We start from the raw sequence: 23,097 nt of genomic DNA, 5'->3' as shown, positions 1-23,097 counted from the left end.
TTTTTTGTGGTTTTTTGGTTGGTTTGCATAATGCCTATGTCTTCATGAGGTCTTTACTTTTGGCTGTTCAACAACAGGAACTAAGTTAATTCTATTGTTTTTATCATTTGCAGCATGAAGCTGCTATAGTCATCCAAGATGCCATTAATGAATTTTCTGGAACTCCTGAGGAACTAAGAGTTGTGATTGCAAATGCAGATCTGGCAATTGCTCAAGGAGATGTGGAACATGCCTTGACTATGCTCCGAAATATTGCACCTGAACAGCCTTATTTCGTACAAGCTAAAGAAAAAATGGCAGATATTTATCTCCAGTATAGGAAAGATAAGAAGTTATATGCCGCCTGCTATAGGTAAAAGTTTGTGGTATGCTTAAATAGTTGCCTAGATGTTTACTGATAGCATGATGAACTCATTTTTTCTTTCTACTGCAATAAATAAGAAATATTTAGTGACATGAATTCATTTGAGTAAATGTGGTAACTTTTAAAATGATAATTGGAAGTCTTACTTTGAAAAGATATTTCAGATTTTTTTTTTGTTATTTAGTTTCAGAAATAAAAACTAAAATCTGCAGAGGATAAAATTGTTGTGCCCTTCTCTTGTTTAGATACCAGTATTGACATGTTAAATACTGAGCAAGTTTTGTCTTCTGTTTCCAGTGACCTAGTAGAAAAACTGCCAAGTGCTCATACTTTGCTTCTTCTTGGTGATGCATACATGAATATTCAAGAGGTAAGTGCTTGCTAGAGGTGAATGGAATATTTGAGTCATTTGTTGACTTTGTCTAGTTGAAACGTTGTGTCATGCTGACTCTTACTGATTGGTGTTTGTCAAACAGAAACTGCTTTAGGATGTAAAATAATATAAAAAATATTGACTACTACGTAGCTGTTTAAATTAAAAGAAAAACTGTTGAAAATACATTTCTTCTATAAGCTTATTTGGTGAAAGTCAAGGAGGGAATGTTTTCTAGAAGAACACTGTCTCATAAGACTAACAGAGTGAGAGGTAAATTAAAATCACAAAGAAACAGGAGATGTTTAGAAGTGTTCTGAAACTTTGAATAATTCTAGGTAACTTAGTTCTCATGCTGATGGCTTTACTTAAATTTTTAAATTATGTAGTTCCTATACATTTTTTGCATCCTTCACTATCTTGATGAACTGGAAATACTATTTAGTGTTGGCAGAAGACAATGTAGTCAAGTGGATATAGGAATTTGAAGGCTACACATTTAAATTCATATGTTGAAAAAATAGATTGAGTTAGGACATGCAACTGATAGTTTAGATTACTAGTTTGGAGATCTGTAGGTAATTAATGGTTGTTTGTATATTAATGTTTGCATGTAGTTTTCTCCTTAATGGAGAATTATCACGCAAAGTAGAATTTGTTTGATCTGCTGTCGCGTGGCTAGAGGAGAAAAACGGATGGTGATCCAACAGTAATGTGTTTGCCTCTTTGTTAACTAGTGCAGATAGTAGTAGAGAAATTGCAGTGAAAAAAAAACGAAATTTATTCAAACTCATTTGTTTGCCAAGTTCTCTCCATGGTTTTTTTTAGCATGAAAATGTTGATTTACATGGGCTTTAGACTTCCTGCAGTTTTATAGTCACCATTCTTCTCTCAGAAGTACTGGAGCATATGAATCAGTAGTGCTTGGCAGTCATTCCTGGAGTTGTTACCAGATTTTGTTTTCTTCATACAGTTTTTATCTCAATCCTTGACTTACACATGTTTATATTTTACTGTTGAAGCCTGATGAAGCCATAGAAGTCTATGAACAGGCCTTGAAGAAAAATCCAAAAGATCCATCTTTAGCAAGTAAAATTGGAAAAGCCCTAATCAAAACACATAACTACTCAAAGGTATTCTATAAGTACTGTATTAGGTTATTGACTACTGTGTTAACATGTGGGCTTTGCTTGACAGGTTGGGTAAAATACTATATTTCAGAGTGCTAAAACAGACATTGTATCCTGAAAGTAAGTTTGTAGATTCCCTTCAGAGCATCTGGCCAAAGGCACAGTTGGTGGATCCATGCATTGGTGGATTCAAATCTGTTGAATTGTAGTTCTGGTGACTTGCAGTGGGTTTGGGCCTGCACTCAAAACGATGTTTTATTATTCTCCATTGGAAAAAGTAAAGAAAATTCTAAACAACATGTCATTAAGTACCTAAGTAACAAGGTTGTTGTCTTTAAGATTTGTCTTCAAATTATACACAAATTCTTGCTTCTTCCTTCAAGGCAATCGGTTACTATGAGGCTGCAGTGAGAAATGGTCAACAGAACTTCCTTTGCTATGATTTGGCTGAGCTTTTAATGAAACTGAAGCAGTACGAACAGGCAGAAAAAGTACTTCAGCAAGCTTTAGATCATGAGCCTGGTAGGACTGTTACTAATTCACAGGAAAACATACAATTTCTACTGTTATTTGTGTTTTCTGCATGATTCTAAGACGGAAACGAGTTCATGTGCACTTTATTTGCAGTGGTTTAATTACATTTATTAACCTTTGTGGCTATCTGAATAGAGAAACAGTATTGTTAGTAGTCCATTCTGTAAGTTTTTCTCATGTCACTGTATCACTTCCATGCTTTGCAGGAGCATGTTGCTTTTCCATCTTGTTTACTTCTTACTGAAAAAAATCCTCTGATTTAACATTGTATTCCTGTCCTAGTTAAGCCTTTGAGGATCTGGCTAATTTAATAGTCATGCTCAAGACAGCTTGATTTTTCTAGTGTGGAAAAATAATTAGCAGTAAATACAGTTTGCCCCATGTACTTTAAAATCTTCTCTTCTGTCTTAAAATGAAACAAAGTCTTTTTTTAATGTCTTTTTTTTATGTCAGTTCCTTCAAGAGTAATGTTTGTTTAATGTCATTCTTACAGTTAATGAATTGTCTTCTCTGATGGAAGATGTACGTTACCAGGTACTTCTGGCAAAAATTTACAGCAAAATGGAGAAGATTGACAGAGCTATTGTTTCATTACAACAGGTAAAGGGGAAAACCAAAAGTACCCATGAAAACTCAGTGTCCTCGTGTTTACCCCAGGTTCACTTTCATCCCATATTCTAATCATAATATTCGTGTGAATGTGGAAAATGAGTTTATGATAAAGCACCAGTGACTGCTGCAAAATGTGAAGTACATAAGGCACTAAAAAGTCTGAGCTTTTTGCAAGCAGTGTTATCTGAGTTTTAGATCAGAATGCAGGCTTTTACTGCAAGCCTGGAGCCTTACTATGCCTTCATTTGTGTGTGGAGCATAGTTTTAGCATATCAGGTGAAAATTAAATTGGCCTTGAGGGCAGCTAGATTACATATCTTTAACTCAGCATTGAAAACCATTCACAGAGCAAAATGGAACAGCTTTCAATGGATACCTGTCGTTTTGTTGTACTGCTAAACAGCAGTATTAGTATTAAATAGCAATAATAAGATCTGTTCATTCTGGAGTTCAGTATTATCCCCTCAGACTGAGGCTTGAAAGAACAAAGTTGGAAGCTAGAGGTTTAATCCCTTAGAAAATGCTTTCTCAACAAAAAGGTTTAGCAAGAGGTCAGTACATTCTGTTCCGTTTATACCTCCACTGTGAAAGTGAAGGTAACAGAAATGGTAAGCCTTGGTAGCATCTTCTGACCAGCAAGACAAGTCTGCAGATTGGTTAGAAACGTAATTATATGTAAGGGTTTAAATACCAATATCAGTAGGATTTATCTTTGTTAAATTCTTACTTCTTTTTTCCTTATAATGTACTCTTTTGTTTCTCAAAGTTGACTTTTTCTCCCCAATTCTCCTTTAGTAAAATTCCCCCTAACCAGTCTCCTTCTCTTTTCTTTACTTCTTTAGTTCTTCCAGGTTTCTCACTATATCACATTTCAAAAAACTTTCTGTCCTTTTGGGTTTTTTTGTTGTTTTTATTACTGCCCTCGAAAATGTCCTTCCTTGTACCCATTCTCTTTGAAATATTTTCTTCTTCCTTTTCATGCCACATTCACTTACACAAAAACACCTGCATTTTGATTTCAGCAGGACTAACTGCTCGGTCATGTTGCTGCATCTTAAAAAGGCTTCTTCCCTTGGTTTTCAGAGAGATGTTAAAAGTTCTCCCCAGATGTTATTTTGTGTTTTAGTTCTAATTCCCTGCTAGGCAAAATGGTGGGGGTGTAGGAAGCAGAATAGTATTAGTGCTTCCTTCTCTTAAAAAATTTAAGTACACCGTTTTATAGTAGATGATAGAAAATTAATTTCTTTGACAATTTTTGACTGCTCACTGCTTTCCCCACACCAGGCTCGGGAATTACAAGGCAGAGTGCTTAAACGGGCTCAAGTAGAACAGCTGGATGCAGTTCCTGCACAGAAACAGTTAGCAGCTGAGATTTGTGCTGAGATTGCAAAACATTCGACAGCCCAGCGAAACTATGAAAAAGCAATTAAATTTTACAAAGAAGCCCTTGTTCACTGTGAAACCAATAACAAGGTCAGTTCTCCCTCGGACTATTTTGCATTGTTTTTCCATTCAGTTTTTAGATGTAGCAAAACATTTTTCCAATTATCCACCGAATAGAATAATTTGCAATTATTTCTGCTTCATGATATACATAGAACCTTGAAGTTTCTCTCCTTCTTTGCTTATCATGATAGAATACTTGCATGTACTGCTAACTTCTGTCTCTTACACAAACTCCTGACTCAAGAGGTGTCTGCATGCACTCACAGTGAGCCTGTCTTCAGGTACCAGTAATGATGCAGATTGTTTCAATCTTGCTTGGTGCCAGTCCTCTGAAATGAACTCCCAGTGATTTTGGTCAGACAGACAATTTCTGTCTTTTCTTTGTCTGCTTCAGCAGTTTTAGACTTTTATCTGGACTTGGTAGGATTCTGATTTTAGTCACAAAATACTGCTGTTCTTGAGCAGGATTGTTTTATTGCTTCTCTCTTCTCTGCACTGTCTCTTTCCCACGGATTGATAAATACAGGTAAATTTGGATTTATTTTTATCCTCCTCTTCCTTCTTATCATTTCACAGCCCTGGGCTTTGGAGATAAGAGAGGGAGAAACAAAAGTCTTAAGAAATTTATAATGAGCATGAAAATTAAGTGTCAACTTTAGTGAGGTTTTCTTTTAGATTAAAAATAAATAAATACAATTTTTGTTCATTTGTCATTATTTTCTGTCATAATTATGGTATATACTTAGGTGTATGTGAAGATTTCTTATTCTGATGGTTGTTACTGAATAGTTGTCACATGCGCCAGCTGCTAAATTACCAAATTATCAGCTTATCACCTAGTTTTAATATTTGAACTTGTGTGTTATGGTTCCAAGAATCTAGGTCAGCGTATTTGAGACAGACTTTGCTCAAGGCAACTTTTAAGAATGATATGGAGAAAAAAATACATCGGAAAAGTAATAAAAACATCCTTAAAATGTTTTCCTCCATTCCACCTTTAAGAGCAAAGAGATTGCCTGTCATGGTACAGGTACAGCTGTGGCTTTTGTAAAGCCTTATTTTGTCTTTCATACCAGCACTGAAATGCCAGCATGGCATTTCCCTTCAGTTCTTGCTGAAATCATACTTTTGAGAGATTTCCATTGTTACAAGATGTAGACATCTGTAGTGAATATCTGTTAGATATTACTGAAGGTTTTTGCTTTAATCCTACTTTGCTAGCAACACAGAATACAGTGACATCTTAGAAATCGAAGTCTGAATTTCTGATGAATAACTTGTTGCCTACTTGTTGAGTAATGAAAGCAAAATATTTTATTATCCACAACAAGTATAAAGGAGTTATCTCTATTTTTATAGTTTCAGTAGATTTGAACTTGTTTTCTTCTCTCCATTTCTAAAAACATCTCTAGTACAAGATTAGAATTGAATTCTTTTAGATTACAAAATAAAATTTTGAGCTGTTAAAATCCACCTGTTTCTTGGTGCCTTTAGAGTTTTATTTTCCTTAAAATTGTATATAGAAATAATGGAAATTTCTTTAAAGCTGTCTGTACCTTGTTTCATCAGAACTAAATCTTCTATATTTTAGCCAAAGTAGCCCAAAATGGATTGAAACACTACATTAAACGATTTATTCAGGTAAATGTGAACAGGTTGCACTCCATGTCATAGGAGGGTTGTGTTGTGTTGTTTTGTTTTACATGAGTAAATCTGGTAGGTCGTACCCTCCCTTTGTTTACCCGATCAGGTAAGAGGCAACGCAGTTTCCACATGAAGACTTGAAGTAGATCACGGATTGCATTGTGCACATAATTTCATAGTATCGTTGTTTGTGTTGGAGTTGAAAATTTAGAGACCACTTCCACTCACTGGAATCTAGTGTAGAACTCCAATTTAGCTGGCTTTTTTCAGCAAGTATTCCTTGACTCCAAGACTGCTTTTTGGTATTATGAGTTGTGCACATAAGAACGGCAGCTTAAAGAATGCTTTCATAGTTAAAGTTCTTACATGCGTGCATTTTATGTATCATTTCAGTGCTTACCCGCCTGCTTTTCTGTTTCAGAATTACATGGTATATGTTTGAGTATGAACAGAATAGGAAGTAGGAAGAAAACAGTTGTTAAAAACTGTGCAAGTAGACTGCATGTCCTGAACGGGATGTTCAAAACACTGTTCTGATTCAGAAGTGCCTTTCACAAGTGTAACTAGCGAAAGAATTATGATGCAATTATAAATGCCTCCCTTTTGGAAACAAAATCAAAACACCTTTAAGTAGGAGTGACATTGCTTACTGTTTATCTGCTGCTAATTTTGCTTTGTGATCAGTTTACCTTCTGTTTGCTTCAAAAAAAACTTGATTAAATCTGTGGTAACTCATGTTTATAAACTTTTCTGTGGCATTTTATTCAGAATAGTCTACTATGGGACTTCAGCTTTAAGAATGTAGGCTGGTGTACATTTCAGTTTGTCAATATTTACTCTGTGGTGGCTTCTCAGAAATGGATTCACAGAGTCTTAATGTGGTAGGTTGGAAATACAAATAAAAAAATAGTTTCTTCTGAAACTTACTTGTACTCCAGAATTAATTGGTGAATATTAATGAGGTATTTGGTTTTTTCAATACATTTAAAATTACTTTCACTTATATTTTTCCAAGAACATTATTCTTACAAAAATACTGGTGTCTTCAGAGCAATACTATCTGAGCAGCCCTGTTTTCAATGTGCCTTCAGAATATCCCTCAGAAGAAGAAAGGCTTTGTGTGTTTTAAAGGTGAGGGAATGAAAATGGATTGCATTAATTGACCAAGAGCCTCAGGAAACAACAGAGACGGCTCTCTCTTTAGTAGAGATACAATTTTCCCCTGAAGTCCTATAATATCAGGTTGATACTCAGAACTGAACCAACTTTTTTCATCTTTAAATTTCATACAGTTAAATATTTTAATATACAGGCAATGTTGGAGCTTGCGCGTTTATATCTTGCACAAGACGATACTGATGCCTGTCAGCATCAGTGTTCCTTACTGCTGAAGAATGACCAAGATAATGAAGCAGCAACGATGGTACGTGCTATTATACTAATCCTGCATCAATTTTTTTTGAAGTTTTCATGCCTGCAATATGGTATATTCGTAAAGCACTACTTTTAAGAAAGCCTACAGCTTGTGATTTCAAAATAATGTGAAAAATCCATGGCAACAAAATGGTTTTCTGTTTATGCCAGCTGATGTTTCAATATGAAGTTTCTACAGTCATAGCCACCGTTCTATCTCAATATAAAATGTTTCTTTAGAAGTAGAGGAAAAAGTAGTAGTAGTAAGATTGGCTGAAGTGTGGCTCAGTGCATGTTCTGTTGATAATTGACTAAAGCTTAAGGAAGAAGATATATTTTTAGCACAGTAATATTAAAACAATTTTTGTTTTTAAGTTCTAGAAGAAAAGATCTATGTACTTAAGGTAATTTTACAACCTCATTCAACCTTAGTTAATCATATTCCTACTTAACAAGACTTAATCACAGCTGCAGGTTCCCTGTCCGGGACTTGTATATTTCTTGGCCTAAAAGACAGCTCAATAGACTGAGCAACTTCTGATGTAACACACTAGGAGCAAATTATTTCAAGATGGGAATAATTTATTTTCTCATAGCAGTCTAACATCTGAAATTTATTCTAGTATGGTGCATGAACAGAAGTAATAGCACTCTTGAAATATGTGATTAAATCTATCCTATCGTAGCTACCTATCAGTAGAGAGAAACTGAAATGAAATAACTCGTTTTACCTTCCCTGCTGAAGTGAGCTGCCATCTTTCTTTTTCCCTAACTTTAAACTAACTTTGCTTTTCCATGTGCTTAATCTGCAGTTACGGAAAATAAAATTAGGAGTAAAACTATGCAATGGTAAAAAGATCTTTTTGAAAGATTTGGCAGACTGCTTAATTACCTTTTAATTTTCACCTTATGTGCAAAGGTGTCCCTGTAACTGTTCGTTATTACCCTGTGTGTTGTATATAGTGTTTGTTTCCCAGAGAGTAATAAAAAGTCCAACTAATTTTACTTCTTGTGCAACTCTTGCAGCACTTTAAAGCTACATTTTCAGCTCTGCACTTCACATAACCAGAGTTCATTATTCATAATTTTTACTTTATATTCTCACAATTTGTAATATCTTGTTTTGTTTTCTCTAAATCGTTCAATACTGTAGATGATGGCTGATCTCATGTTCAGGAAGCAAGATTATGAACAAGCTGTGTTTCATTTCCAGCAGCTCCTAGAACGCAAGCCAGGTGAATATATAGCAGTGGTACTTTTAATTTGTTCCAATACATAGTTCTAACAAGACAGAGGAATAAATGGCTCAAAAATTCTTTGCCTCATTAGAAAGAAATGTGTTATTTATAATATAATGGCTACTAAAGCCAAAGACCATTACTGTACATAAAACATAAAGATACTGTAGGGGAATATGAGAAAATTGCTTCTCGTAGATACAGTAATTTACTTTGCTGTAATGCAATTTGCATGGTTTACATTAAGCCAAATACAAATAGGGTGTTATTTACTTGTTCACTGTAAAGCACTTTCTTTGGTATTAAAAAGACCAAGTGCATGAATATAAAGATAATATTTTATTTGAAGACTAATAAAGGAAACTTGTGTGGACAGCAGAAAGTTTTTTTTTAGCAATTTTCAAGTTGTGACCAGAGAGAGAGCTACTAAAATCTATTTAAATTGTACTATAATGAATGTAAAGCTTTCTAATGGACTTTGAAAGAAGTCAGGAGAGTGCAATAAATGGTTTTGAGTGCTTTTGAAAGTGAAATACAATTATACTTCTATAAAAACCTGTATAAAGATATTGCAAATATCACTTGACATCTTTATTCTTGTATTTGAGTTTATGCAATATATCTTATTTATTAAATCATACCTCATTTTTATATGTGAAAAAATTAAGGCAGGCTCTTTATTTCTTAAGTTATTCATACAGCAAATAAATAGAATTACAGTGTCCTAATTATTTCTGTATTTAGATAACTATGCAACCCTGTCTCGATTAATTGATCTGTTAAGAAGAGCTGGGAAATTAGAAGAAGTCCCAAGATTTCTTTTAATGGCTGAAAAACATTCTTCCCGAACAAAGCTTGAAGCAGGATTTCACTACTGCAAAGGACTGTATCTTTGGTACTTGCAATTATAATTAAGATGAGGTTTATTTGACTGTGTAGTATGTATTTAAATTCAATTTTTTGTCATCCATTATCATGTAAAGGTGCTGTGTTGATTTAATTAAGTTGTCAGGATTTAAGCAAGGATCTCAGTTTCTCTGAATCTCTCAGGATGTTCTTCTGGGTTCAGTAATGTAATACGATTTATCTTCAAATTTTAGAACTTCTCAGACTATTTTTAGTTAGCAAAACCAAGTTTCTTGCAATAGTATGTTCAAACCTTGCAGTATCAGTGTGTGTGCAGTTGGGTCATCTGTTTTTAAATACTTGGGTTTCTTGGGATTTGGGTGGAATTTGGAGCAGAGAATTTTACTTGCCCAGCTTTAAATATTTTAACTATCTGTGTAGGTACACAGGTGAACCTAACGATGCACTGCGGCATTTTAATAAAGCTCGAAAGGACAGTGACTGGGGACAGAATGCAGTCTACAACATGATTGAAATTTGTTTGAACCCAGATAATGAAACTGTGGGTGGAGAAGTCTTTGAAAATCTTGATGGTGATATAGGGTAGGTGAATTAAATAAATATTGCTTGGATTCTTCTGTCATCTCCTTCTTCTTTGCCCCTTGACAATGTGCCTTAAATGCTAGAACTTTGAGATCATCTAATGTTTTGACTATTCTGTGTTACTGTGAGAGACCATTCTATACTGTAATAAGTGAGTCTCAAGCAGAAAATGGAGAAGATTTTCTCTGGAATGCTGGTCATTTGCAGTGTTACAAACAGCTTGTTGGGTTTGGAATTGCTGTTGCTGAAGAGACTCAATATAGAATGCCTACGTACCAGAGCCATTTTTCTACAAAATGGCATGTCTTTAGCACAGAAGCACTTCTAACTTGTAATTAATCTGGTGTGTATTAAAAAAAAAATCTTCTATGAACATTTTCTTTCTGATAATAGTAATTCAACAGAGAAGCAGGAGTCTGTGCAGTTGGCTGTAAGAACAGCAGGAAACCTGCTGAAGGAGCTCAAGCCTCAAACCATTCAAGGTCACATTCAACTGCGAATCATGGAAAATTATTGTCTCATGGCAACCAAACAAAAATCAAATGTTGAACAAGCACTGAAGACTTTCACTGAAATAGTTGTAGCTGAGGTTAGTAACATGTCTCATTTCCTCACTCTTCCCTTTCATACTTACTACAATTTTTTAACTAGTCTTGCAGTTTACGTTCAGCAATAGTGGCTATTCAGCAATAGTTCAGCTATTTGCTCTAAGGATTATTTTCCTATCGAAGAGTATTTTATGTAAAATTTGAAAAAAACGTTCCTGAAATAACAATGTATTTTAGGAGTTTTCAGTTGAATTGCAAATTTAGAACACAACTAAATGCTAATATTGCTAGTTAATGAAATTTGAGTAGGCTATTTGGCTGCTGGGCTTGTTTTTTAATTCCCAGGCTTGCCAGCAGCATGTCTTACGACATAAGTCTCTACAGTGCTTCATGGCGATTTGACAGCATGTAGACTGCAGGACAAGATTATCCATCATCTTAAAATTCATCCTTATGATAGAAATCTTCAGTATTTTATAACTCGTTGTAGTTATTAGTTTTAGGCTTAATAATGGATGTTCCTGTTACCAGCAACTTTAAACAAATTTTATTTCAGCAGGTGTAGACAGATTTAGTCCATCAGAATGCCATAAAATGTGTAAGTTGCTACTACTCTTTAACCATGTGCTAAACTGCACCTTGTCTGAGGCAGGTATACCGATGCTGGTCTTCTGTATAAGGCAGTTCTGAGAATCACAAACAAGGCGTCTCTCTGCCTCCAGTACTGGCTTCCCAATCCTGCACTGAATGGATCTGAGATCCTGCGAATGTGGCATCTTTTTCTCGTGGTGACAGTTCCAGTAGGAAGAATGCTGCAGTTTATTTATTCTTCCCTCTAGGGTTGCGTAAAAAATACAGCTTTAATCTCTTCAGACTTCTGAGATTATTGATCCATGATAGGTGTGGCTATTGAGTGAGAAGGGGGATGAGCTTATTATGTGGAACAGGAGCTTTTGGTGGGATTTTTTTTTTTCAGCCCACTGTGACAAATGTATTTACAGCACAACCTTGGAAAGAGATGTAGAGACAGAATACCAACAGTGAGTCAGGAGCACTGAGAAGGAGAAAGAAGCATTTCAGTTAGCCACTGATAGAACTACTCTCTGCATTTAGGAGGCAGTTGCAGTTGTAAGGTGTGAGCCCCATTTTCATCCTTTACTAATGAAGGCAGGGTGTCAAAAATCGCACTCGTGCCTGCAGTTCTTACTGCTTGCTTTTGAGGCTCTTGCACAGAACGGTGGCTTTTAAGAATCCTGTTTGTTTATATATAGCTTAGATGTGTACAGTTTAGACATTAAATTTTTAGGAGCTGTGCATCTAATAAGAGGAATCAGAGTCCCTTTCACTGATATTTGGTAAGCACTTCTACAAGTGAAAAATAACCACTTTTATTGTAATTTCAAGTGACTCCAGATTTTATCTGAAGTATTTATTCGTCTAGAAAAAGGAAAGCTCTTAGTGGTACCAGATTTCTTTTCTTGTGAGATTAAATACCTTTGGATTTTTTTAGCATTTCTTGTACCTGGTGGCTATCATGATTATAGAAATAATTGCAGCACTAGGTGGAAAACATGTCTCTAAGATTAGATGCTCTAACTTTATTTCCTGAGATTTAGCTTTTAGTTTAGTTTTTAGATACCTGGTGAAAGTCTTACTTTAAAAAACAATTAAAATCAAAATTAAAAAGTACCAAGCAGTCACTGTACTTTTTACTGCAGAAGGATCATATACCAGCACTTTTGGGAATGGCCACAGCCTACATGATCTTGAAACAGACTCCACGAGCCAGAAATCAGTTAAAACGCATTTCAAAAATGAGCTGGAATCCCATTGATGCAGAGGAGTTTGAAAAGAGTTGGCTTCTGCTTGCAGATATATATATTCAATCTGCAAAATATGATATGGCAGGTGAACTTCTAAAACGATGCCTTCGTCATAACAGGGTAAGTCAATGCACATTGAAAGTAACCTCACTACCTTTCTATTCGAATTCATGGAAATGTTTCATTTTCCTCTGAAACTGAATTTTAAAATGTATTTATTTGTTCAATTGCCTGGTATTTCACTTACTAAGGAGAAGTAGACCAAAACAAGACAGGAAACCAGCAACTTCACGCTGGAGGGTTGTAAACAAACCTGTGAATGCTGCTTAGTCATTTTTGTTTGTGTTCTGTTGCAACTAATGCAAGTTTTAGCTGGAGGTACTCTAAAAGCTTCGAGTGTTTATGAAATGTCAGAGATGCAATTTACTGAGTCTCACAAAACTGATGAAGAAAGATGCGGCTGTATAAATTTTGGAGACTTGCTCCATTTACTGAGATGGTATCTTCATCTCTTATGTTTTTAAACATTTATGTTCATAAGCCTGCTACAGTGCAGGATAATTATTTTTAATGCTGCTACTAATCTTTTTCTGTGGCAATACTGACTGGTAGATTGTCAGGGGACAAGGTCTAATGTGTTGTTTACCTCAGGGTTCCTGGGCAGGCCAACTGCACAATACCCTGCTTTGACTATGGGAACAAGCACAGATCTCAGCCTGTGCTTATTTTTCATTTTGATCAGCAAAAAGCTGATCATGTTTTTCTCTCTTTGCTTTCCTTCAAGTGAGGCAGTCCAGTAGGCTGGTCTTCCATACACAGTATGCTGCAGATTCAGGGTACTGTTTATAGAGCACAGATTTGGTTTAAAAAAGAGCCCAATGCTGTATATTTTTTTATTAATTCATTAGTATGGAAGGTAAGGTTCATTATTCGGTCACATTTTTGGAACTTCCTTGAGAGAGAGATGTTTTTTGAACACTTTTTATTTCTAAATATAAAATTGAGACACAGCTACAACAGTTCTTGGTATAATGGTATTATGTACTTCTGCAGAGAGGCCTCTTTAAAATAGGATGTGCTCGGTTTCAAAATCTATACAGCTGGAGGATAAACATGAGTCATCTCCCAAAACAAGACTTAGCTTGAAATAGATGGTCAGTTGAGCAGGTATATACCATGAATGGTGGTTTGTTACAGAAATTACCAAGTGTAAAAACATAGCCTGTTTTCTTCTAAGAAGTTTGAGGCCCATGAGAGATTTAGATAAACAGGCTCTGCTTATAGCAAGGAGGATGGCACATTGGAAGTGTGTGTATCTGGTTCCTTGCAAAATCACACAGGAAAGAGAGTGACTTTTCTCCAACTTGCATGCAAAGCTGGTAAGCAGGAATTGTGCTCTACAAATAGATGTTGAATAGTTTACATCTTAACATATCTTGTCAATTCACAGGGCAATATTTTATGTGGTATTCTTCAATTTGGAAGACTTGATTAGATTGAGAAAACACGTTATTGTGATTCGTTAGTTTTTAGGATTATTTTTAACAGAATTGAATGAGACATACGTACAGTTTAAGTAAATATGTTGAGTGAAAATTTCATAAAAGCCTAGTGTCATTTAATAAGGACTTTTTTGGATTTTAAAGGACCTAGGATTGGTTAGTGAGATCCTGCTGAGCAGACTATTTCTGTGAAATTGGGACTTCTTACTGGTTACTCCTCTTGATTTTTAACTTTTTGTTTTGTTTATCACAAATGAGAGAGGAAGTATATTTTTATCCTCAACTTTTAGGCATTCCCGTACTGATCTCACTATGCTGTGATTTGAAAGCTTTTCATCAGTAGATTTTGAAAGCCTAATTGGAAATAGTAAATTTAAAGATGGAAGGTAATTTATGTATCAGTATTGCTTTGCGCTGTTTATGTTTGCATGTTTTTCTCTTGAAAATATCCGACCTATTGGCAGCCTGATAATAGAAACTGCTCGTGGTAACGGTATCCGGTAGTTAGGGGTTTTAGAAATTATTTTTCGGCTTTATGTACTAAATGTAACGTTTCTGTATGAATTACTGTATCTTTCATATGAAGTTTTATTATGGAATTAGATGGATTTATATGTATGTATAATATAAGCAAGGCTAGTATTTTCAAGTAGTGCTTAATAGTTTTTTGGAACCTGTTTTTCAGATGCTTGTGACTTGCTGCTTGCATTCATAAGAAATGAAATACTTAATGGTTGATTTTTTTCTCTTTAGGTTACTTGTGACTGTCTTTAAGCTTTAATTGGAAAATTATAATGTTAAACTATTTCCAAAAACAAAGCTATGAACATACTTCCTTAAGAAAAAAAAAAACAGTTTTTGTGGAAGGTACACCACTTTCCAGATAGACTTGAAATGCAGCTGCATGGGATTATTATTAACTGAGAGAGGTATCTTATTTTTGTAGGAGTCATTGCAGTGGCCTCTCTGATGAACTCTGTACCTTACCTGGAGTAGTGCATAATTCTGTATAACTCATTCGTAATACAGATGCTTTAAATAAAGACTATTGTGTCATCAGAGTTAGGATGAGTATCCCTTGTGCTTTCCAGTTATATGGATTTGGAGTATTTTAGCAATTAAGTTGTCAGTATTATTACATGCAAGCTTACCTAAATTAATATTTGTATTTTGCAGTCATGCTGCAAGGCTTATGAATACATGGGATACATAATGGAAAAGGAACAAGCATATAAGGATGCAGCAATAAATTACGAGATAGCCTGGAAATATGGAAACCAGACGAATCCAACAGTAGGCATGTATATATAACTTAAAAGTATGATTTTGGGCACTATGGTAGGAATGAAACAACTACCTTTTACTGGAGAGACTGCTTCTAATTTTCCGTATAAATAAAGTATCACTGGTTTTCCTCACATAAAAACCACAAATGTTTAAAGGTGTACTGAAAAGTCACTTGGGAAGCCCCCATGGCAAGAGGTAGCAGCTTTAGGATACTTCAGAAGTTTCTGTTTACTGTTTTACTACAAGGTTTGATATGAGACAGTTTTAGTTGGCTATTTGTGAACAACTTTCTCTGTATCTACAGCATTAACTTTAATAGTGTATTTATAGTAATCTGCTATATACTGTTTGTAGTAGAGAATCTTTTATAATAATATATATGATGGTGGTAGGTCACTGATTTGATTATTTCATTTTTGATTCAAAATTCAAATTATCTGTATGGATCAGGTTTTATATACATGAGTTAGGATTTAAAAAATAAATTATTTTAAATGTCTTTAAATATATCTCTTGAAAAAAATAGCCAACTGAAAACTTGAGGCACTAGTCAAGTTTCAATTTGGATAATGAATTTAAATTTGCACTAAATTGTCACATATTGAGACTGTTTAAATGTAGGAAACCCTTTTTGAAAAGGATGTATAGGATAAAATGCCATTTTCTTACTAAACACCTAGAATCTGTCCATAGGTCCCAAGGCTGGTGGTTGACACAAGTTCTATTCCAGGTTTTGGGATGTGTTTATTGCCCCTTGGAAATACATACAACTTCCAGTCTTTAATCTATGGTCTTTCTTTGTGCCCTGTGGTTTTTTTAGTGTTAGGATGAGATAGCCTTTGGCATCAGCTGAAAAACCAGTGTTTTTTAAAAAAATATTTTAACTGTTTCATGCACATGAAGAGCCAAACATCTTGTTTCTTTACCTGTAACTGCTGGATGCTGCAGTGGTTGGGTTCATGGTTTTATATAATATGATCCATAGATTAAAGTAGAATTTTATTAATGGGACTAAATGTTTGTGGGTTAGCTCCTGCTTCTGTAACACAGTTCTGAAAATGCACATACATGAATGGATTACCAAAACTGAGTGTTACCATATGTACTGTGAGTCAAAAAATTCGGAGGGTCAAACCAAAAGAAGGCTTATATCAAAATAGAAATAAAAATGACTGATAGAAATCTGACTTAGGTTAAATGGAAAAATCTCTAGATATCTATGTATGAGTTTGGGTGCAGTAATTTTTACTAGATATTCCTGTAGACTGAGCCATGGCGATTTTTGCTAAAACATTACAGTTGTTAATCAAATAAAATGTATTAGAAAGAAGTTTTAATAGTAAAGAGTTGTGATTTCTTGAGTTTGTACAGAACATAGATCAAGACTTTTTATTTTGAAATCTTCTAGAGAGTGGTAATTCAAGAAATAATGAAACCTTTTGATGGAGATAGGAGAGTTCCTTAGTGAAATTAAACTGTGAAATAATCTTGCATACAAAAGACAGTATAATATTGAAGATACTTTGTGCACTTGTTTCTAGTTTTGCATTACAGCGTTGTGAGGATTGTCATGCATTTGAACAAAAATGGTTAAAGCAGCACAAATTTCCATCTGGCAAGTAAAGCCATACAAACTGGTATCAGATCCCGTATTTGCTAGTAAGGATAAGCTCAAAAACGAAAGATTTAAAATTTCAAATTCTGTAAATTGCATGCTTATAGTGGTTTTTTTTCTCAGGCCTAGTCTCTGTCCAGGCTAATATACTTGAGCTTTACCTCTTAGGTTGAAAGTATCAGCCTGGCATATTGCTGTGCAACTTAGCTATTCCATGTGACTTTTTATATCAGTGGTCTGCTGACAGTGGAACTGAATAGTATTTTAATTCCCTAGTTTGTTAACCGTTTTTTTTTTTTTAACTTTTGTCCTTTAATGATGGAATTACCTTTACAGAGGGACAGTGTATGGTAGGCCACAGTGAGAAACTCTGTGGGATACCATGGTAATTGAAAGAAGGCAACCATTATTTATTCTCTGTAGTAGCACATGCTCTCCAGAATAATGTCTCCTTTTGATTCAGACATAGCTATCAGCGTGTAAAGGAGTTTTATTTACTGCTTGAAGTGACTTTCAGTAGAAATTTTGACCATTACAAGGCGTATAGGAGAGAACAGTAGGAAAAAAACATGCTAACTTTAGAAACACACAGTGACCCAAATAAATTCAAATGTGATATTTTTGTTTCTCAGTACAGAAACTGAAATTGTTGCCTTTCCTCTCCACCTCTCCCCTCACCCCTTTAATTACAGGATACAAGCTGGCTTTCAATTACCTGAAAGGGAAGAGATATGTTGATGCAATCGATGTGTGCCATAAGGTAGAATTTGTATATGTGTTTAATAGTCTGTCTCCTGTAGCAACATTCTTTTACATAATGACCCTTCTTTTTGGTTGAGTTTAAATTTCTGAAATACACAGTTTAATGTCAGAAAGGTGCCCTATCTAATAAGTTTGATTAAATTAAATATCCTCTTCATAATCTGCTCTGTCTTGAGCTCCATGGAACCAGATAAATAAGAGTTAAAAGTGACTGGCCTATCATATGGGAAGGGATATTCAAATGGCACCACCTTCTTTTGGCCATGTGGTTGCAATTTGGTGAATCCGTACAGAAGTATAGCTGAAAAGTTTATCAAATCAAATATTAGTATCAGCAGACACTGTTAGAAAGTAACTTGAAGTATTTTCTTTGTATGATCCAAACATAAGTATAGTGGATGCGGAATAAGAGGAAGGGCTGCTATTAAAGAAGCAGAGGGAACATTATGAATTAATAATTATTCGTATAAATAATAAAATTAATTAAATTTACTCTTTTTGGGAGAAATAAGATAGCTAGATAGGACAAAGATAGCTAGAAAGGACAAAATGAATGGAAGGATAAGAGAGAAGAGGGAATTGAAGGGAAGATTAAGTAGGTAGAATATACTAAGAAAGAGCCTAAGGGAGTGCAAACATAAAGGCAGGCAGTTCATCGTTGCAGAGAAAGTATACTTAAAACCTCAGAAATGTCTCCAGAGGTCCCTTCTCACTCATGCATTTCAAGCCACCTGGAGGCTTTAGCCCTTTACCCCCATGTCTTTTGCACCAAGGTGAAAGGACAGTGGAAAGGAAGCAAAGTGTCTTTGATAGAGCTGGTTTTGACTTGCATATGTGGTAGTCTCTATCCACAATTAAATACTCGTGCATTCGTAAAACAAACTTGCCATGTTGTTATTTTAGTTTTAAAATGTGTAAGCTCAGTGATGAGGGGGATTACCAACTCAGAACTTTTGAGTTGTATTGTCTTTTGACAGGTCCTTAAAGCACATCCAGACTATCCAAAGATCAGGAAGGAAATACTGGACAAGGCCCGTGCATCTTTAAGAAACTGAATTTGTTTTTTGTATGACTCATGGACTTTTGTTAATCAGTCTTCGGAAACTATGAATGAAATACTGCAGTGACAGACCATGTCAGCAAAAAAGTACTGTGGAAATGGTGAATTTTACTATATTAGAGATCTGGATTATTTTTAAGAAAAATGTGCAACGCTGAAAGAAATTGTATTTGTTCTCATTCAGGAAAGAATACCGCTCCCATGTGTGTTATGTAAAGTGTCATCCTAACAAAGTGTTATTGGCCTTATAAAAATGTTTTAAACATATAACTCAGTATTCTGTTGTGTTTATTTGGAATAACACTAAAACAACAACGTGTCTTATCTAGTGGAGGTGCATTGTTAAGATGCTGGATTTCAGTTTGTGAAAACCACTACTTCGTAATTACAATGTAATCTTTATTAGTACAGGTGTATTTCTAAATTATGAGGGTGTTTTATTTCTACATATATTAAAGGAATGCTTTATTTTTTTAAAAATCTTGAAAACAGCTCTGCATTGTTCTTAATTAAATTTACATTCTAAAATGAAAATGTAACAGTTGAAATTTAGATCCTATGTGGATATTCAGTTAAGACTTTCATAGATCATACAGGTTTTACACAGAATTTGCTTTCTGCTCATGCTATTATCCACCTGTCAGATTTCCACAAAGAGAAATGTTCTTAATTTGTAGTGTTTAGTCTTTCAACATTGTGTGTATAGACAATAGAGTCATATTTGCAGGAATTGGCACTCATTTTGTTTAATCTCTATAAAACATCTTTTTAGAAAAATAGCTCTTATTACAAGGGATTCTGAAGCTTGTCTCAGAATATATCTGTGAATCTTTAGGGGAGTAGTAGTGTGTCATGAATGAGTGAAGGGAAGGAGAAAATCAGGTTTCTTTTCACTGATGCAGAATGTTTGAAAAAACACTGTTGTACTGCTGTATTTGGTTTTCAAACAGTGCTTGTTGTATGTGTCTTACTAGAAAAGTAATGTTTTGGCATGAAAAGCGAATTCTTAATGGTACTGATTAAGTTTCTATATTTTATAAGCAATTTGAGTTTTTAAGCTTTTCCTGTTTACATTGTGTAAAGTCACTTTCAGTTTGATTTTTGGGTTTCTTTTTAGGACAACTCAATGTTAAGGCTACAAAAGGGAGCCTGTTTACAGTTGTATGTAATCTTGCTTATCAATAACTGGGTGCTGTATCATGGGTAACTTTTTAGCCTTGTTTCCTGAATACACTGAGGTGCATCACTTGAACAATGATGCTGCCTGCTGGTGGTTGTTTGGTCCTGCATTCCAGTAACTTAGATGTTGGTCAGCTAAACTAAAATGAATAGATGCATCTCAGGACTCTTAACACTTCTACAAGATTTGTGTGAATATTAGAATTGAGACTCAAATAAGTGGCGTCTTCTTCCCTAGGGATCCTTGAAACATACGGTGTTGCTTTGTCCCTTCTGTTCGAGCGCTGTCAGTCAGTGTGTACATGACCGTACCAGGCACAATACAAGCCCCCTGGTTTTTGCATGTAGGTTTTGCAGCATGATAGACCTCAGAGGAGGAAGATTTAGTATACTAGGGAAGAACTGATGGTATGGGAATGGAATGAGGAACATGGAAGGATCTGGAAAGTGCTGAGGCTGGGGGGGACTCTGACAGGTGGGCTGTGGGGGTCAGTAGGCTATAAATTCTTAAATTATGCTCTTTGGTGGGGTTTTTTCACAATTAAAAACAAAGTACTTATTGAGGCAGTTTCTAGTGAAACAGCATTTCTTTGTACACAGCCTTATTCATGCAGGATCGATGTGGTGTTACTTCCTGGATAGCATAGGAATAACAGCTGAAGTTTAGAATAAAAATAGGTGCAAGATGTTTTCAAAAAAGCCAAGACATCTGCATCTGATTGTTTTTCTCATATGATGGACATTAGCCTTTCATAAGATGGATGTGACAGATTAAGTCATGACAATGGTAAGATACAGAAATTAGTTGACAGAAATTGAACTGAGACTTTAGGCTTTCTGTGGCTAACTTCTGGTGAAGAGCTTTTTGTACACCATGCAGGTAAGATTTCTGAATTCTCATTAGCCATCTTGAGCATATCTAGACACCGGTGTCTTTTTATAGATGAGGTCTTTAAGAGTACAAATGAGACACATATTTAGATTTCAATTTAAAAAAAAGGCTCTAAGTAGTCTTTCAGAAAAAAATCTTGCTTTAATGTAATCTAAGAAGAAATAAATGCCCTTTCCATATCCTTTTTGGTTTATATAAGCCAATTTAAGTTTTCCTGTGCTCATTTTCTGCTTTCTCTGCAGAAGAAATGGTTTGGTGTTATTCCTTTCTGCTTTTACTGTTTCTTACTTTAAAAATGCATGTTTTGAAGTTTGGTGGGGGGTTTTAGCTCCTTAATAAATGGGTTTGAATGGAAGAGACTTCTGCAATGGAAGGGAGTCAGTAATGCTAATTTCAAAGCCCTGCACTCTTCAGTGTGATGTTGCTTAGCAACCCATCTTCCAGTTTTGCCTTTGATGAATAAAAGAGGGGAGTGAGGCTGCGGTTTCTATTGATTCATTCACTGAAACTGAAAATCTAAGCATCTTGTAGCTATAGCAACATAAGCCATAGGTGTCTCTTCCTCTTCTCTCTTGACCCCCTTTCATCTGCAGGTACAGAATGCCCAGAATATCTTCTAGAGGAAATGGACAATTTTTGGTAACACTGTACTAAATAATATTTTCTGTTTTAATTTGCTACCGGATTTTTCAGATTTGTACCTATGCTAGAAAGATGGACTAGGGAGTCTCATTAGGCAAAAATAATTAGTATAAATAGCTAAAAATAACTAACCTAGTAAGACTCTTACCAAAAATAGAGTAGAAGGAATTGTAAGGGGTTTTCCCCCGTTTCTGGACTAGGTTTGACTATTGCAAATAATTTCTCAAATATGACTATAGTAATTTTTAGAAAGGCTGCAGACTCCCTAAAATCAGGCAGCTCTGGTTTAGTAACCGAAACTTTAATCTTTTTATTCATTAGATGAGTAATTTTATAAACATACTTTAAACAGAGCTTGTAATTTTAGACAATTTGCTGAAGATTTTCTGAATTACTTATCTTTGAAAGGTGATGTTTCAGGGAAGTCTCAATAGTAGCAGTAGGTTCTGGCTCTTTAGAAGTTGATGATAACTCAATAATGTATTCCACATAAATGCTTAACAGGGAAAAAATAGGAAAAGAGCTTTAGGAAATATTTCAGTAGCAAGTACTTCTCCATCACCTTATGACTGTCACTTTTCAAAGATCTCAACAGTGATTTTGCTGTCTAGCTTCATTTGCTCTCTGGCTTTACCTCTTGCTTCATCTTGCAATGAAATTAGAACTCTGTGGTTTTTGCAACATTGACCTGCCATAAAGTGTTGATAATTGGACCATTACTGCAAAAATCTCATGCTTTTGTCTCTGCTGAAAGTTGTTGCTAATTATGTGACATGGTGCTTGCTAAAGGAGAAGCTATGTGAATGGTCTAAGTCTTGTTTGGAAGTGGGATGTTTTTTGATACTGTTCAAGTCCACACTAGAAATTTGCCTCACTTGAATTTTGTGCTACAGAAGTTGAACACTGGCTGTGCCTGTCTCAGGGGATGTAGTGCTTAGTACAGTTTAAGCATCAGCTGTCAAAGTCATAAGGAAGGATTTTAACATCCTAGAAATAACAGAATATATGAAGTGTGAGAGATTTTGGTCGAAATCTTATTAAGTGTTCCTGAGCAATATTAATTGCTAAAAGAACTAGTATCTCCATTTTCGGCACTGTTGTGACACAAATCAGTGTAACTACTGCCAACTCCCCTTGTACTTGCTGAGTGCCTTTAGGTACCTGCGGTTCAGCAGCTCAAAGAAAGAAATTTTGAAGTGCTGGGGTGAGACGCTTGATTGTGCTGCTATTATTTGAGAGTAGGAAGAAGGGGAGACTCTACACTCTGTTACGGGAGTGCAAATACTACTTTTGGGTTTCTTCTCCCCCACATTAAACCATGCTTGTGTAGAAAAGTGATTCTGTATCTATCTCTCTGGAAAACTGCATTGTGAAGAGAGGGAGCTCAGTGTGATGTCCCTTGTCCCAGTCTGTGATCTCACCTCAGAGGGATTTTGTGTTCCGTTTCCCAACCATGTGAGCTGGGCGTGCTTGGTCAACCCCGTGTTGCACGCCGTAACACTTGGGTGGTTGAAGCAAGCCCCGCCGCCGCTGCCGTGCCGCCCTAGCTCGGCCGTGCTGCGCTGGCTGCGCGCTCTGTGCCGG

At 35.4% G+C, this 23,097-nt stretch overlaps 1 protein-coding gene across 4 annotated transcripts in view; it reads left to right on the top strand.

The window, feature by feature from the left end:
* TTC21B (tetratricopeptide repeat domain 21B) overlaps positions 1-19,070 on the top strand; it is a 35,024-nt gene extending 15,954 nt beyond the window's left edge. For 2 of the 4 annotated variants that reach the window (XM_042040764.1, XM_042040767.1), the window contains 15 exons: positions 114-352; positions 662-734; positions 1,760-1,870; positions 2,251-2,389; positions 2,895-3,001; positions 4,298-4,486; positions 7,416-7,526; positions 8,670-8,751; positions 9,499-9,649; positions 10,042-10,203; positions 10,597-10,792; positions 12,470-12,694; positions 15,253-15,373; positions 17,671-17,738; positions 18,718-19,070. In XM_042040764.1, the coding sequence (XP_041896698.1) occupies positions 114-352; positions 662-734; positions 1,760-1,870; positions 2,251-2,389; positions 2,895-3,001; positions 4,298-4,486; positions 7,416-7,526; positions 8,670-8,751; positions 9,499-9,649; positions 10,042-10,203; positions 10,597-10,792; positions 12,470-12,694; positions 15,253-15,373; positions 17,671-17,738; positions 18,718-18,795 (2,052 nt within the window). In that variant the 3' untranslated portion in view covers positions 18,796-19,070. Of the gene's footprint in view, positions 1-113; positions 353-661; positions 735-1,759; positions 1,871-2,250; positions 2,390-2,894; positions 3,002-4,297; positions 4,487-7,415; positions 7,527-8,669; positions 8,752-9,498; positions 9,650-10,041; positions 10,204-10,596; positions 10,793-12,469; positions 12,695-15,252; positions 15,378-17,670; positions 17,739-18,717 lie in introns of all 4 variants that reach the window. The other 2 variants (XM_042040765.1, XM_042040766.1) reach the window with 2 other exon arrangements.
* Positions 19,071-23,097: the final 4,027 nt, after the last annotated feature.

This window comes from Corvus kubaryi, unplaced genomic scaffold, assembly GCF_017639235.1.
Source record: "Corvus kubaryi isolate FWS band 111438036 unplaced genomic scaffold, C.kubaryi_AGA036_p1.0 37396, whole genome shotgun sequence".
NCBI classification, from domain to species: domain Eukaryota; kingdom Metazoa; phylum Chordata; class Aves; order Passeriformes; family Corvidae; genus Corvus; species Corvus kubaryi.
Note: the sequence above shows the minus strand (reverse complement) of the source record. Positions and strands in the feature narration are given on the sequence as shown.